The sequence below is a fragment of the Aquila chrysaetos genome, chromosome 3 (genome assembly GCF_900496995.4).
Source record: "Aquila chrysaetos chrysaetos chromosome 3, bAquChr1.4, whole genome shotgun sequence".
Taxonomy (NCBI): Eukaryota; Metazoa; Chordata; class Aves; order Accipitriformes; family Accipitridae; genus Aquila; species Aquila chrysaetos.
The window spans coordinates 77,090,476-77,102,629 of record NC_044006.1 but is presented as its reverse complement, the minus strand read 5'-3'; the positions used below and the strand labels follow the sequence as shown (position 1 = coordinate 77,102,629).

At 40.0% G+C, this 12,154-nt stretch overlaps 1 protein-coding gene across 6 annotated transcripts in view; it reads left to right on the top strand.

Moving 5' to 3' along the window:
• SNAP47 (synaptosome associated protein 47) overlaps positions 1–12,154 on the top strand; it is a 29,867-nt gene that overhangs the window by 166 nt on the left and 17,547 nt on the right. Inside the window, exons 2-3 of one of the 6 annotated variants that reach the window (XM_041122612.1) lie at positions 1,196–1,302; positions 7,572–8,127. In XM_041122612.1, the coding sequence (XP_040978546.1) occupies positions 7,631–8,127 (497 nt within the window). In that variant the 5' untranslated portion in view covers positions 1,196–1,302; positions 7,572–7,630. Of the gene's footprint in view, positions 1–528; positions 642–1,195; positions 1,303–1,784; positions 1,838–3,873; positions 3,895–7,571; positions 8,128–12,154 lie in introns of those variants that run through there. The other 5 variants (XM_030009852.1, XM_030009850.2, XM_041122611.1 and 2 more) reach the window with 5 other exon arrangements.

Sequence of the window (12,154 nt, the reverse complement as noted above, 5' to 3'; positions counted from 1 at the left end):
TTGGAGGAAAGGTGGAGGTTGGTGGTATCTGGGTAGGGGGGTAGGAAGGGTGGTTTGGCCTAAGCTTGAGAGGAGGATGAGGATGGGGAGGTTGGGGGTTGGCCTAGGGGAAGGGGTGGGGGTCTGGCTTAGAGTGGAGGGAGGGTGATGGGAATGGGGGTTGGGGTAGGTGATTTATAGGTAGGGGGAGAATAGACATGAAGGGGGGAGGTGGTGGGTTTGGCCTTGGGGAAGGTATGGGGTTTTCAATGGAATAGAATGGACTATTTCAGTTGGAAGGGATCTATAACGATCATCTAGTCCAACTGCCTGACCAATTCAGGGCTGACCGAGTTAAAGTGTGTTATTAAGGGCATTGTCCAAATACCTCTTAAACACTGACAGGCTTGGGGCATCGACCGCCTCTCTAGGAAGCCCCTTCCAGTGTTTGACCACCCTCTCAGTGAAGAAATGCTTCTTAATGTCCAGCCTAAACCTCCCCTGGTGCAGCTTTGAACCATTCCCATGCGTCCTATCACTGGATCCCAGGGAAAGAGATCAGAGAGCTCTACAGATCAGTTTGCCTTAGTGCCGTGGCAGAGGGAGAGATGAGGATTGTGGTGGAGCCTGGCCTAGCAGTGAAGGAGAGAAGAGGATTTTGGGTGATTGACCTATGGCTTTCTCTAGTAGGACTAGGAAAAGAATGGGGTCTCTTCTGGTACTGGGAAGAGGACAGGTACTGGGTAAAGATCTGGTGTAGCAGGTGACTGTGGTGTGTTTGGGATAGAAGGAAGACTGTACTGGGAAAAAGGAAGAGAAATGGGTGGAAATGTTTTTTGGGAGGGGGGATTTCTAGCTTGAGGGAAGGAAATTGTGAGTCTTGGGGATGGCATTGGGGAAGGAGGAGTGAGAGAGCTGTGGGGGGAAAGAAGGGGAGCAGAGGAGGGTTCACTCTGAGATGAGGGGGCAGGGGTGCAAGGTTTGGGAAGTGTAGATGTGTCTGTGTTTTGGGTTGGAGAGGTGGAGGCAGGGTGAAGATTGAAAGGAAGGCTGACAAGGTTTAACCCAGATGCTGTAGGGGCTGGTGTGGGTTAAAGGATGGGAACTGAGGCAGTCGCATACTTAAATGTATTTGGGAGAGGGTGGTGGGACTTTGGTCTTCTATAAAGTTGCTTTGTATCAGAAATGGAGTGGGATCAAAATGTTTTTTCCATAGAAGGTTGGAAACATGTTGATGTGAAGCCCCTCAGTCTGGAGCTGTTCTTTAGTGGGGATCTTTTCAGATGAGGAGAGCTGAATTTCTCTGTGTGCCATAGTAGAGAGGTATTGTGTGTCTATGCCTGCTGCACCTCCTGGAGGGTCACCCCTGAGTACTTTATGTCTTGTAGCAACATTTGGAGAATTGTAGAGTTAGAAAACTGGTAGAACTGCATTTTAGGCCTTTAGTTAAAAAAGAGGGGAAAGTCATGTGATAGACCTAATAAACTTTTTTACTATGAGGGTTGCTGGGCTCACAGGAGTGTTAAACTCATCATTTGTCAGATGGTAGCTTTGGGAATAAACCACCAAAGATAATGACCCTATGGAAACTTCAGCCATGAAGGAGGAGGAAAAGTAAACAAACACCAACACATTAGAAATGTGTGCAGAAATGTTCTGCAGATGATTACCAAGGGCAGGTGAGAAAAATATGTGACTAAGTTTTGGAGGCTCTGAGGTAGACACATTGCGAGGGGATGGTGTTCTGCTCGTGAGCTGACAGCACCTTCTCCCACTGTATGTAGCATCACCTTGCACCTGGAGTAATTAGTAATGCTTACATTACATTGAATGATCTCAAAGCACTTCACAAGAGAAGGTGAGTCACCTCCTTTTTATAGAAGCAGCCACGGAGTTATGTGTTAGCTAAAGAATTTATACAATGTTGTGGTGACGCTGCCGGAAATATAATCCACACCTCTTTGATGCTAATCCTAGTTCTTGCTGTATGCTGCTTTGTGTAGCTGTGTATGGTACTGCAGTCGGTTTGGGGGCAGATGTGTCAAAAAGACAAACTGTTTGCTAAAAAAAGAGGTGATTTACGGGATGTGGATAATGTGTTGATGTTGGGGAGCCCAGATTGGGAGAGACTGCATGTGTCAGTCTGTAGACAAATGTGTAGGCAAACGTAGTTCTTCAAAAAAATATGAAGGAATTTATTGTGAAATCATTTAGATGTCACTTCCTCTTCCACTGCATACAGGGAAATGGTTTAAGGACTGTAACCCTCTCAAGTTTATAAACCTATTCTTGACTGCATTTACAAGTAATTTAAAGCCATTTGTTTTTTTTTTTTTTTTTTCTGCCAACCTAGTCCTTTGCATGGTATTCTGAAGGACTTAGATCTGTTTGTTGGTTTTTTGTTTTGGTTTTTGGTTGTTTGGGTTTTTTTTCTTTTGTCGTTGTGGGTTTTTTTGTTTGTTTCTGGGTGGGAATACTGAAATGGTATGTTTTATTGCAGGTGAGGCTTTTTTCAGTGTATTTTACAAAACCATGAATATTCCATGTCTTGTAATATAAGGAATTGCTAGTCATGTTTTAGGAGGAATATAATGATGAGTAACGTAATGCTGAATTTCAGGTGGTGGAGTTGAAATAAAATGATGGGAGGAGAAGGGGAGAGAGATCCTGAATTTCAAGTAGTAGTTCCTTATAGTAAAACAGCTGTGTAAGTGACAGAAGGCCTCTAGCTCAGCACTTCTGAAATGGGATTGTCAAAACTTTAGGAAGTAGGGGGAGGAAAAAAAAATCTTTTCATTTTGAAGGACAGTAGCTGAGCTATTTGGTCTTTAGCAGTGAGCTCACTGTTTACATCAGAGATGAAGTCGGTATATTTAACATTGCTTTTCATTGCACAGCTCAAGTATGATGAGGCGTCCTCCATGTAGGTGCTGTACAAGCTAATAAGAGAGAAGCAGAGGCAAGGTTCTGTTTTACAAAAGGCAAAGTACTGCCAGTAGATGAGACTAAGAACTTTCTTTAGTATTGAGGAGAATAGAGTTACAAAAGTAATAGGACAATGATGGTTTTTAGCTGCTCAAAAAACGTAATCACAGGTTAATGCCTGACATTATATGACACAATGCGTGAGTGTCATAGGTGAAGTACATATTTAGTGCCTTTTTCCAGCTAACTTCAAATAATTGTGACCGTTTCTGCTTTTGTTTGTTTAACTTTGGTAAAATTTCTCATGTGTTTTAATCCCACTCCTTGAAGTCTTGGGTTAAATTATAGTATGCTGTTGAATGTTCATAAATTGTAGCTATGTTCTGTAACATTGATGACTGTTTTCATTGTTGAACAGAATCAATCTTGGCTATCCTTACATACATCCTTATTTCTGTAAAGTTTAAATTTCTTCTCTGAGAAAGGAGAGAGAGAAGAAAAAAAAAAAGTCGTGTAGATCTGATGGTAACTAAAACGTCATTATATTGGGGAAAAATGTCCTGGAACAATGAATGGATTTAATTACCAAATAGGTTTTAGCTTGGAAATTCTGGCCTCAGGCACAGAAAGGAGCTGACTATCAGGCAAAGCCTTTACGCTCTCAGGTGAGTCAAAAGTCATAAGACCCAAGGCATGTACACCTATATATACACAGGTCAAGTGACTGCTTCATTTCTTCTCCTGGACTGGGAGGACTTGTTTTACTCTTAGATCCAGGGTTAAATATACGTTCTCTATTATTTATATATTTTTCCTTTTGGTAACGGGCATTGTAGGATTTTTGCTTTAGCTTCAGTTTTTTTTACCTGCTCTTTTGGACTTTGAAGAGAAAGAAATACTTGGGAAAAAAATTCTACCTACGGATGGACAGTTCTGTAAAGGCAGCAGCCCCCAAAAGGCTGCCTGAGAGTTTTGCATCTACAGATAGAGGTAAGGAGCTTGAGATATGGTTTAGGAAGATCTTTTTTTATGGTGCAGTTGTGAGACTGCATCAGACATTAGTATTTTCACAGCGTTAATGGTAGGGAGCAGGCTTGAGAGAAAATGCTGTCTTGATGGGGAGCTAGTGGTGGTTGGAGAGAGTTTGTGGAACTCTTACCGTATGAAAATGGGCTTTAGGCTGAGATTTTACAAAACTTTAAGAGTCGTTTGCTCATTTACAATTTCTCCTTGCCTCCCTTGTACGGCTGTGCCTGGTTGAATGTGGCTGTTGCTGTTAGCAAGGTCTAGGAGTTGTTTTTCAGATGACGTTATGTTCTGTGGTGCCCGTCCCAGCAGTGAGCATTGAGAAACCTGCATTTAGTTCCAGGTTTCCCTTGTGATCTTCTGCAAGGCGTATAATCTTTCAGTGTCTTGGTTTCATCATTATTTATATACGTTATTTATAAAATAACATCTCAGGGCAACAGCTTGTTGTGAGCAGCGTGCTGATGTTTATGAGATATTCAGAAACTAGTGTAAGTAGCAAAGACTTGCACAGGGTGGGGAAAGGAGATGTCAGGTACTTTGTATGGGGTGGGATCTACTGCTTTCCCAAATGTGACGCACTGTTTTGATAAGTTGGGAGGCTGCTGATTCATTTGAATTTTTTTTTTTTTCTGGGTCTGATGGGAGGTCTTTCAGTAAATTTCATTTGCCTCTGCAGTATGTTTAGGATATGAGAAGCTTGAGGGTGTAATACAAGACATTTATTTTTCGTTATCATCTGTTCGCTATTGTATTTGCTTCATATCTAGGTAGTGTCAAACAGTTAAACTTAATTTGGATTTGTTTGTAAATCCTGATTAATAAAGCTATAACATGATTTAGTTTCAACTGTCACTGATTTCAGCACTAATGTAATATATGCTGTTGTTTAAACTGACATAGTTGTCAGTTATAGTAACAAAAAATACACCATTATTAGTACATAACTGTGTATCCATATTAGAAACATTGTCCACTTAAAATATCCTGTAAAAGCTCCTGTTCTGCTTATGGCTGTTTTGGAATCCCACTGCTGATGTTTGTTTCTTTGCAGTCATATTTGATTGTTAAAAAGTATTTTTCTTTTCCCTATTTCTTTGTGTATGACAGGAAGAAAATAACCTTTAAATAAAATCATAATGATTGGCTACTCACAAAGCCCAGCCAGGCTGGAAAAAAGAATTATCTCCATCAGATCTGTCTGATCTAACCTTGCTCTATTAGAGGAGTTACCTTCTTTTTCTAGATGGAGGAATTGAGCTCTTTTAGCTTTTTCTCCAAATTATGAAGTTATGTAGCAAATGATTGAAAAAGAAATAATATTTCCTAGAACTTGTCATTGTTTTGTTGGCTATAGCTACTCATTTAAATCAGAATTCTGTGGGCTTTTGCCCACAGTACAGTGTGAAGTTGTCTCTCTAGGACTGCGGTTTTATTAGGCCAAAACAGATTGAGAATTTTCCCTTTAAACTTATGGCTTATTTTTTCCATTTGCATCACTAAAATTCATAATGCCATGGAAATAAGGTATGAAAACCAAAGTAAAGATTTTTGAGGAATGTGACATACCATGAGTAGTCCTTATCTCGTTAATACTGAAGTTTTGAATATATTTAATAAAAGACATCATTGGAACTGGACTCAGGATTGGAGTACTCTATTTAAGGGATATTAATGATGCAGCAGCCTGAAAGCACTAGAAGATCTTCAGTATGCGCTACAGGAATTCACACCAGTGCTACCTGAAAAAGGACTATTAGCTTTTATATTTGCATTAGGATTCCTAGACATTTCCTTAAGGGGAACAGATCGTACTGAAGTGAAGAGGTGTAAGTAGTGTCAGCCTAACTGGGGATTTTGTGGTGGAGATCTAACTTTTCATTTATTGCACCATCCAAGTAGCAGAACACCTTGAGATGATGTTATGGTACTAATCTGTAAATTGTGCTATGATACACCAAAGGCTTTGAGAATATAATACGTGAGTAATTAAATCACCATTACATAATGGGTGTTCACAAAGTAGTTGTGGAACGTAATTGTTCTTCAGTGTTCGTGCTGAAAACTGTAGTATTATGAAGGAGATGTTACAGGAAACAATCTGACCCTTGGGTACAAGAAGCCTCTTTGGAAATGTGGAGAGATGCCAATCCAGATATGTTTCATTTAACTTATGTTCCAAATTTGAGATTGTTTTGATGTAAGCGAGCCAGGCCTGAAGCATGTGACAGCTCTTTGTTTTCTCACTGAAATTCCAGATACCAGTGAGCAAGTCTTATAAGATTAATATTATGTCATCAAATAGCATCATGGGCTCCCAGGGAAACATGGCCTGTCACAGAGGTGCAGTGAAATCACCATTGCCCTGAACATTGTGTCCCTTCATGCCGAGTAAACAGAGTCAGTTCTGCTGGCTCTTTTAAGCCTCTGCCAGTTCTGCTGCTGCTTGCTCTGCTATCGTGTGTGTGGAGTTACTCTGCGTACCAGACCAGCAGCACATCTTCCAATACCATTATGGCATCTTTTTCATCTTAACTTCCACTTGAGTCAGTCTAGGTTTTCCCAGCAGGGCTGCTAAGTTGCTTCCAGTTCTTCCCAAACTCCTATTTCCAAACATCTTTGGTAGTAACTGAGCAACAACAAATATTTCACAGAACAAATACTACAGATTTGGGGCGTTTACTTTGGCTCTGTTGTTCTATCAGAAGTTGTAGTATCCATTTGAGTTTTGTAAGATAGGTATTTTTGCAAGTCTCTCCTGAGACCAAGAGTGATGGTCTGAGATAGTGACTATTTCTGAAGAGTATATCCATTTGTGGCTGGGTGTTTCTGCTCTTTAATGATTGAGAGTTCTGGTCAGTTGTGACTTTATTTTCACCTGCACTGTTGAATGCATTGGATAGACATTCTGGGTATGTTCTGAACATACCTGGATGTTGAGATATCAGAGTGGAAGGGGAAGGACCAGTTATTTATTGTTGTAGATATATATTGATGAGCTTGCGTTTTGGTATATTCTGGATTTTCTTCAGTACTTATTGGTCTATGGGAAGCTGCTTCTGATGGTGAGATGAGGAATGGAAAAATTTTTACATGATCACTTTCCAGCAAAACGGAGTATGTGAAAGGCTCGGAAAAGTTAATAAAAGTTTTTCATGATTCTGTTTTTGATAGGTTCCTCTCCACCCCAAAATATGAACATATGCATGTGAACATAGAGAGTAATCTAATTATAAAGCACCTCCCCTGTCCGAAACAGCACAGCAGTTATTAAATATCCAGGGCATTAATGCAGTAGTCACTTGAAGTTTGTGCTGTTGTAAATCACATGCTGAAACATGATGAGAACATTATAAAAGGGGAGGCAGTGCTGTTATGGAGTGAGCAATAATATTGACAGTCCTATTCAGAAAGGGTGAGCCTTTCTGAAGGGAATATTCGGATGGTTAGAAATGGTTACCAACTTTTGTAAGCCATCCGCAGCTATTTCCAAATCTGTCTTGGGTATGCACCTGAAAGGTTACAGTGAAAGTACTAGAAGCCTGCAGTGGATGAGATTAACTATTTATGAGTATGTTTTAACATCAGCTTTTATATGTTGCTAAGGATTCTTGCTATTTTTTCTTTCTTTTTTATTCTAGTTTCTCCTTCTGGCTTTGAGGGCGTTGCTCTTGAAGAAGAGGATCTGAACGGCAGGCTGATGAACGAAGACATACGTATCCATAGCTGGCCTTGTTCATACTACTTGGACACCAGCAAACAATGGATCTCTGGCAGACTCTCACTGACTCCTGTTGCGATCAAATTTACAGCTGACAAGACTGGGGAGCTTTTGGTCAACTTCCATCTTTCTAGTGTCAGTGAGATCAAGAAGGAATCTTCAAATTTAATCTTCAGCTCCCTTACCATCTTAGAGAAGAATACCAAGCACTGGTTCAGTTCTCTGCAACCCAACAGAAATGTGGTATTCAACATCCTTGAGCACTTCTGGAGGGAGCAATTGCTGTCAAGCCAAGGTGCAGGAGCAGAAGCAGCAGCTTTGCAGTCAACAAAGGGAAAAGAACTGACCGGGTTATTGACTGGATCGCAGAAGCAACTGGAGGACACAGCAAAAGTGCTGCATTACCAGGGCGAGCAGTTTGATAACATCATGAGAGGACTCAACAAGATCGAAGGGGATATGGATGTAGCAGACAGGTACGGTACGCTGTAGCAACTACAGTACAGGTAGCATCCTCTGAGCTAAGCAGTGGTTGTGGGATTGTATTGTTTATGTCTGAAATTTGTGGGGCAGATCCACAGACGTCTTTAGGAAACTAAACTGTTGACTTTCACTGAAAGTTTAAGCCTGTGGTGGTCTTTTATGGATCTAGTTCTTATTATAAGATGTTTCTATATTTCTGCTCTCCCTTTTGTGTGACATTCACCCTGGTGAAGTTGTTTGTGTGTGTATATATATATACCTGTCCTCTGTCCTTCGAATAACTTTTCAAGCCCTTATGTGTTTCAGCCACAACTGGCAGAAATGGTAGAGGTCTCCAAATTATTAACAACCTGTAAGTTTTGAGAGAATAGGCAACTAGTTATGGAAAGAGTTGCAAATTAATATCCCCACTGAAGGACAAAGTATGGCATTCACATTTTTATTAGATGTCCTAGAATATGCATAATTGAAAAATACTGGAAGTTGGCTTTGGTTAATTTGGCAGTCCTGGACCAGCCTGTTTTGCTGTTCCACAGCAAACACAACCACAGTTCTGCTTTTCTGGTTCTTTTCAAAGGAAATGTTGAATATGGCAGGTGAGCTGCTGACTTGGAGATGGTTTCCTAGAGTTATCAGGAGACAGCTGCCGGTTAATCTTTAGTTCAGGTAGATTGTACTCCTTTCTCTGTGCATGAAAGTCAGCTCTTAAGGCTGCTTTTTGCATACAAAGTGTGTGTAGTTGAGGGCTTTATATTTGCACTTTGCTTCACAAGAACTTGCTTCCCAGCTACACACAGTAGTGAGGATTGGGTCTGTGGTGCGGATGTAGTGAGGGAAATGCCTATAGAAACAGCACTCCCTTATTTGTGCTATAAAACTGCACTGCTTTTAACCTTAGTTGGAGTACTCCCGGCCTTTAGATCTAGGTGGAATAAATACATTTCAAGGAAAAAATGAGCAGTGTTGAGCAACACTGAACTGCTGAGCTTTGTCTGCAGAGTGTGGTGGTGCAAAAACTGGAGAGAACTGGAGTACTAGACTATTTGTGGTAATCTCAGTCAGGCACTTAAGCCAGTGTATTAAAAAAAATTAGCCACCAAATGCTGCCTTTAGACAACTGAAATAAGAGATCTGGAGCACATTTGAGATGTTGCTTAACTTTAGCTGTTGCAAACCTCAATGTGAATAGTAAATGGTTGGTGTCTTAATCAGAACGTTATGACTTTACTATTTAATGATTAACGTTCAAAGTGAATTATTCTGTGCTATTCTGTATGCTGCAGGTTGGATTCAACAGCAGTCCAAAATAGACAGTAAGGTTAAGGGTAGTATTGTAATGTTGGAAGATACATAGCTATGAGTGTCTTCGTAGAAGCTCTGACACCTGCATGAAGAAACAAATACAATAAAGTTCAAACTAGTTGTTTTTGGAAAAAGCATGTGTTTTTAGACGGATATCATGTCTAAAAGAAAGTGTTGATTTCACAATGATTCTGGTGATATTCTCCATACCCTTTAATGAAAAGCCAAGATATCTGAAAGCTTCAGCAATAGCTTTTAAAGTTCTGTAGCAATAAACAATGAGTAGGAAAATAAATACCTGCTCATTGTTTTTGGAAGAGAGTTTTGTTTTGGGTTAAGATGCACTGGGAGGTATTATTTGTCCTCATGAACCTGAAGAGCTAGATGCTTTGATTTAGAAATGGAAAAATAAAGGAAGGCATTGACCAAATGTTAGCTGAGATTCCGTTATATCTACATACATTATGAAGAGTTTGGCCAGCTTGCTCTCAGGCTAAAATGCAGCCCAGAAGCCATTAGTGAAACTGTTTTAATTGCACTGTGCTTTTTGAGGAGTTCTAACACTTAGTTTTCTAGCATAGTGTGCGTGTGTGTGTTTTTTCTCATAAAGCTGCTTCCCCCCCTGCCCCCAAAGTCTTCTCTTAAACTGATGACATCTTTCTTCATGTCCCTAACCAGTGTAGAAAATGGGGAAGACCATGATTGAAGCTCATTTGATTGTTACATATTGGGTAATTCAGACTATTAACATAGATAAATATGCTAATATCTATTAAGGCTCTTTGACTCTTGCTTTCTTCAGAAACTTGATGAGAAGTAACTACGTGGATAATAGCATGCAGGACTATTTTGCATGCATAGCAGATTTTTTGCAGAAGGAAACTTTGGTAAAAACTTTTGTGCCTGCTAATTCAAGGTTATATGAGCAACACCAGTTTGATGGTGGTGTCTTTCATAAAAAGAATGAGGCCCCTTTATCTACTTTCATATGTTTAAAACTTTGATTAACTTTATCTTGCCTGTATGTGTGGGCTTTTTTGGATTATTAATTCTGTTCTTGTGTAAGCCTGGGTATATACAGCTGCTTTCAGTGGACCTGCATGCAGATAAGCAGAGCTGAGTCTGACATGCTAGCAGATGTTCAAAGACCAAAAATAAACAGAAAGCCAGATTGACTGGTTCCTTTTTAATATATTACTATTAGAGGACAAGGTACTCTGGTTGCAAATTTTCATTTGTATATAAGGACTGGTCGTATAGTTTGTTGATACAGAGGGGTGACTCCTCCGTGAAAGGCCAGAGAAGCTGGCTGGAGCATTTGTTAGGGCTGTGCAGCAGAAAAATCATGACTATAAATCAGACATTGCACAGCCAGGATGTCAGTCCCTGGGGAAAGAGGGGCGGAGATGGGTGAAGGGATAAAGTGATAAAAATTAAGGCTCAAAGCTATCCAGAATAAGTTACCACAATGTAAACGGAGGTTTAGACTTGTCACATTGCAGCTGCTTTTCAGTAAGTGAATGCACATGCTTTTCTAATGGTGAATGTGATGAAGTGAACCCATATTGCAGTGGGAATTTAATGACTTTTCATAGGTTAAGACACAGGCATAAGCTGTCATTGCCCTGAAGTACCTTGTTGTAACTCTGTAATACACCAAGAGGACAGAAAATGTGCTTTGCGTTCTGTAGGAATGAGATCAGGTCATTTGTTTCTGTTTAGTTACAGCAGGTAGGTTAGAGCATGGCTTTTAATTTAGAAGATAGTGTGTGCTAGCAGAGCCTTGGGCTTTTCCAGTCATTCTCTGTGTTGAACTTAAGTTGAACCTCATAGTTTCAGAATTCAGCCCTAAATCTATGATACTGTGCCATTTCAAATTCTGTTATTGTAGAACTTTCTGTTACATCTCCTTTGGTCTGTCTTTTGTTTTGTTTTGTTTTCCCTTTTTTTAAGGAGTGTCACAGCATTTTCAGAGGGCAGCAGAGAGCTCCAGACCCATTACTCATGTTGCATGCTATCTATATAAATATCTGATGTTCATGCTTTAGTTGGGAGTAGATTCTTGGAACAATTCATTCTGCCTCTGCTGTCCACGAATTCAATGGTTGACTCTCAATATGACTTTTTCCGCTTTTCCCAGCAGATGAATTTCTTTAGGTAGGTCTGTTTTGAAGCTGGTGCAGAACTTTGATGACTAGTAAACAAAGTGTGTTCAGTTAGAGCTTCCTCTTTCAGATTAGACTTTGTCTGCGGCCAAATTAAACAGGATTTTAAAATTGCAGAGTTCTTCTGTAGACACAGTCTGATTCTCTCATGGAAAATAAATCATTACAAAAAGTATCTGGAGAGCAGCACTGCTGTGATGCATATTTTGTCAGGCAGTACCTTTCTAGAGTAAACTTAAAAGCAAATTAAATCAAGCTGGCTTGCCAAAATAGCAATGAAGCAGTAGTACTTTGTATTTTGGTGTGGTAAGGCTTGCATCTCTAGGATTTAAGTCAGTAAATCATCTTTTGTAGCATCAGTAAGATGACAGTGTTTCATTAAAGATTTTATTTCATGTGGTCTGGCTTCATTAGAAGCATCTACTACAACTACCATGGCAGTGGCAGATGCCTAATCACTGGGTAGTCTTTAAGTTATTTATGGGGTGGGGGGGAACACAATTCTGATCTGGGTTGAACTTCCTTAGAGCTTTTTTTGTGTTTGATTTAAACA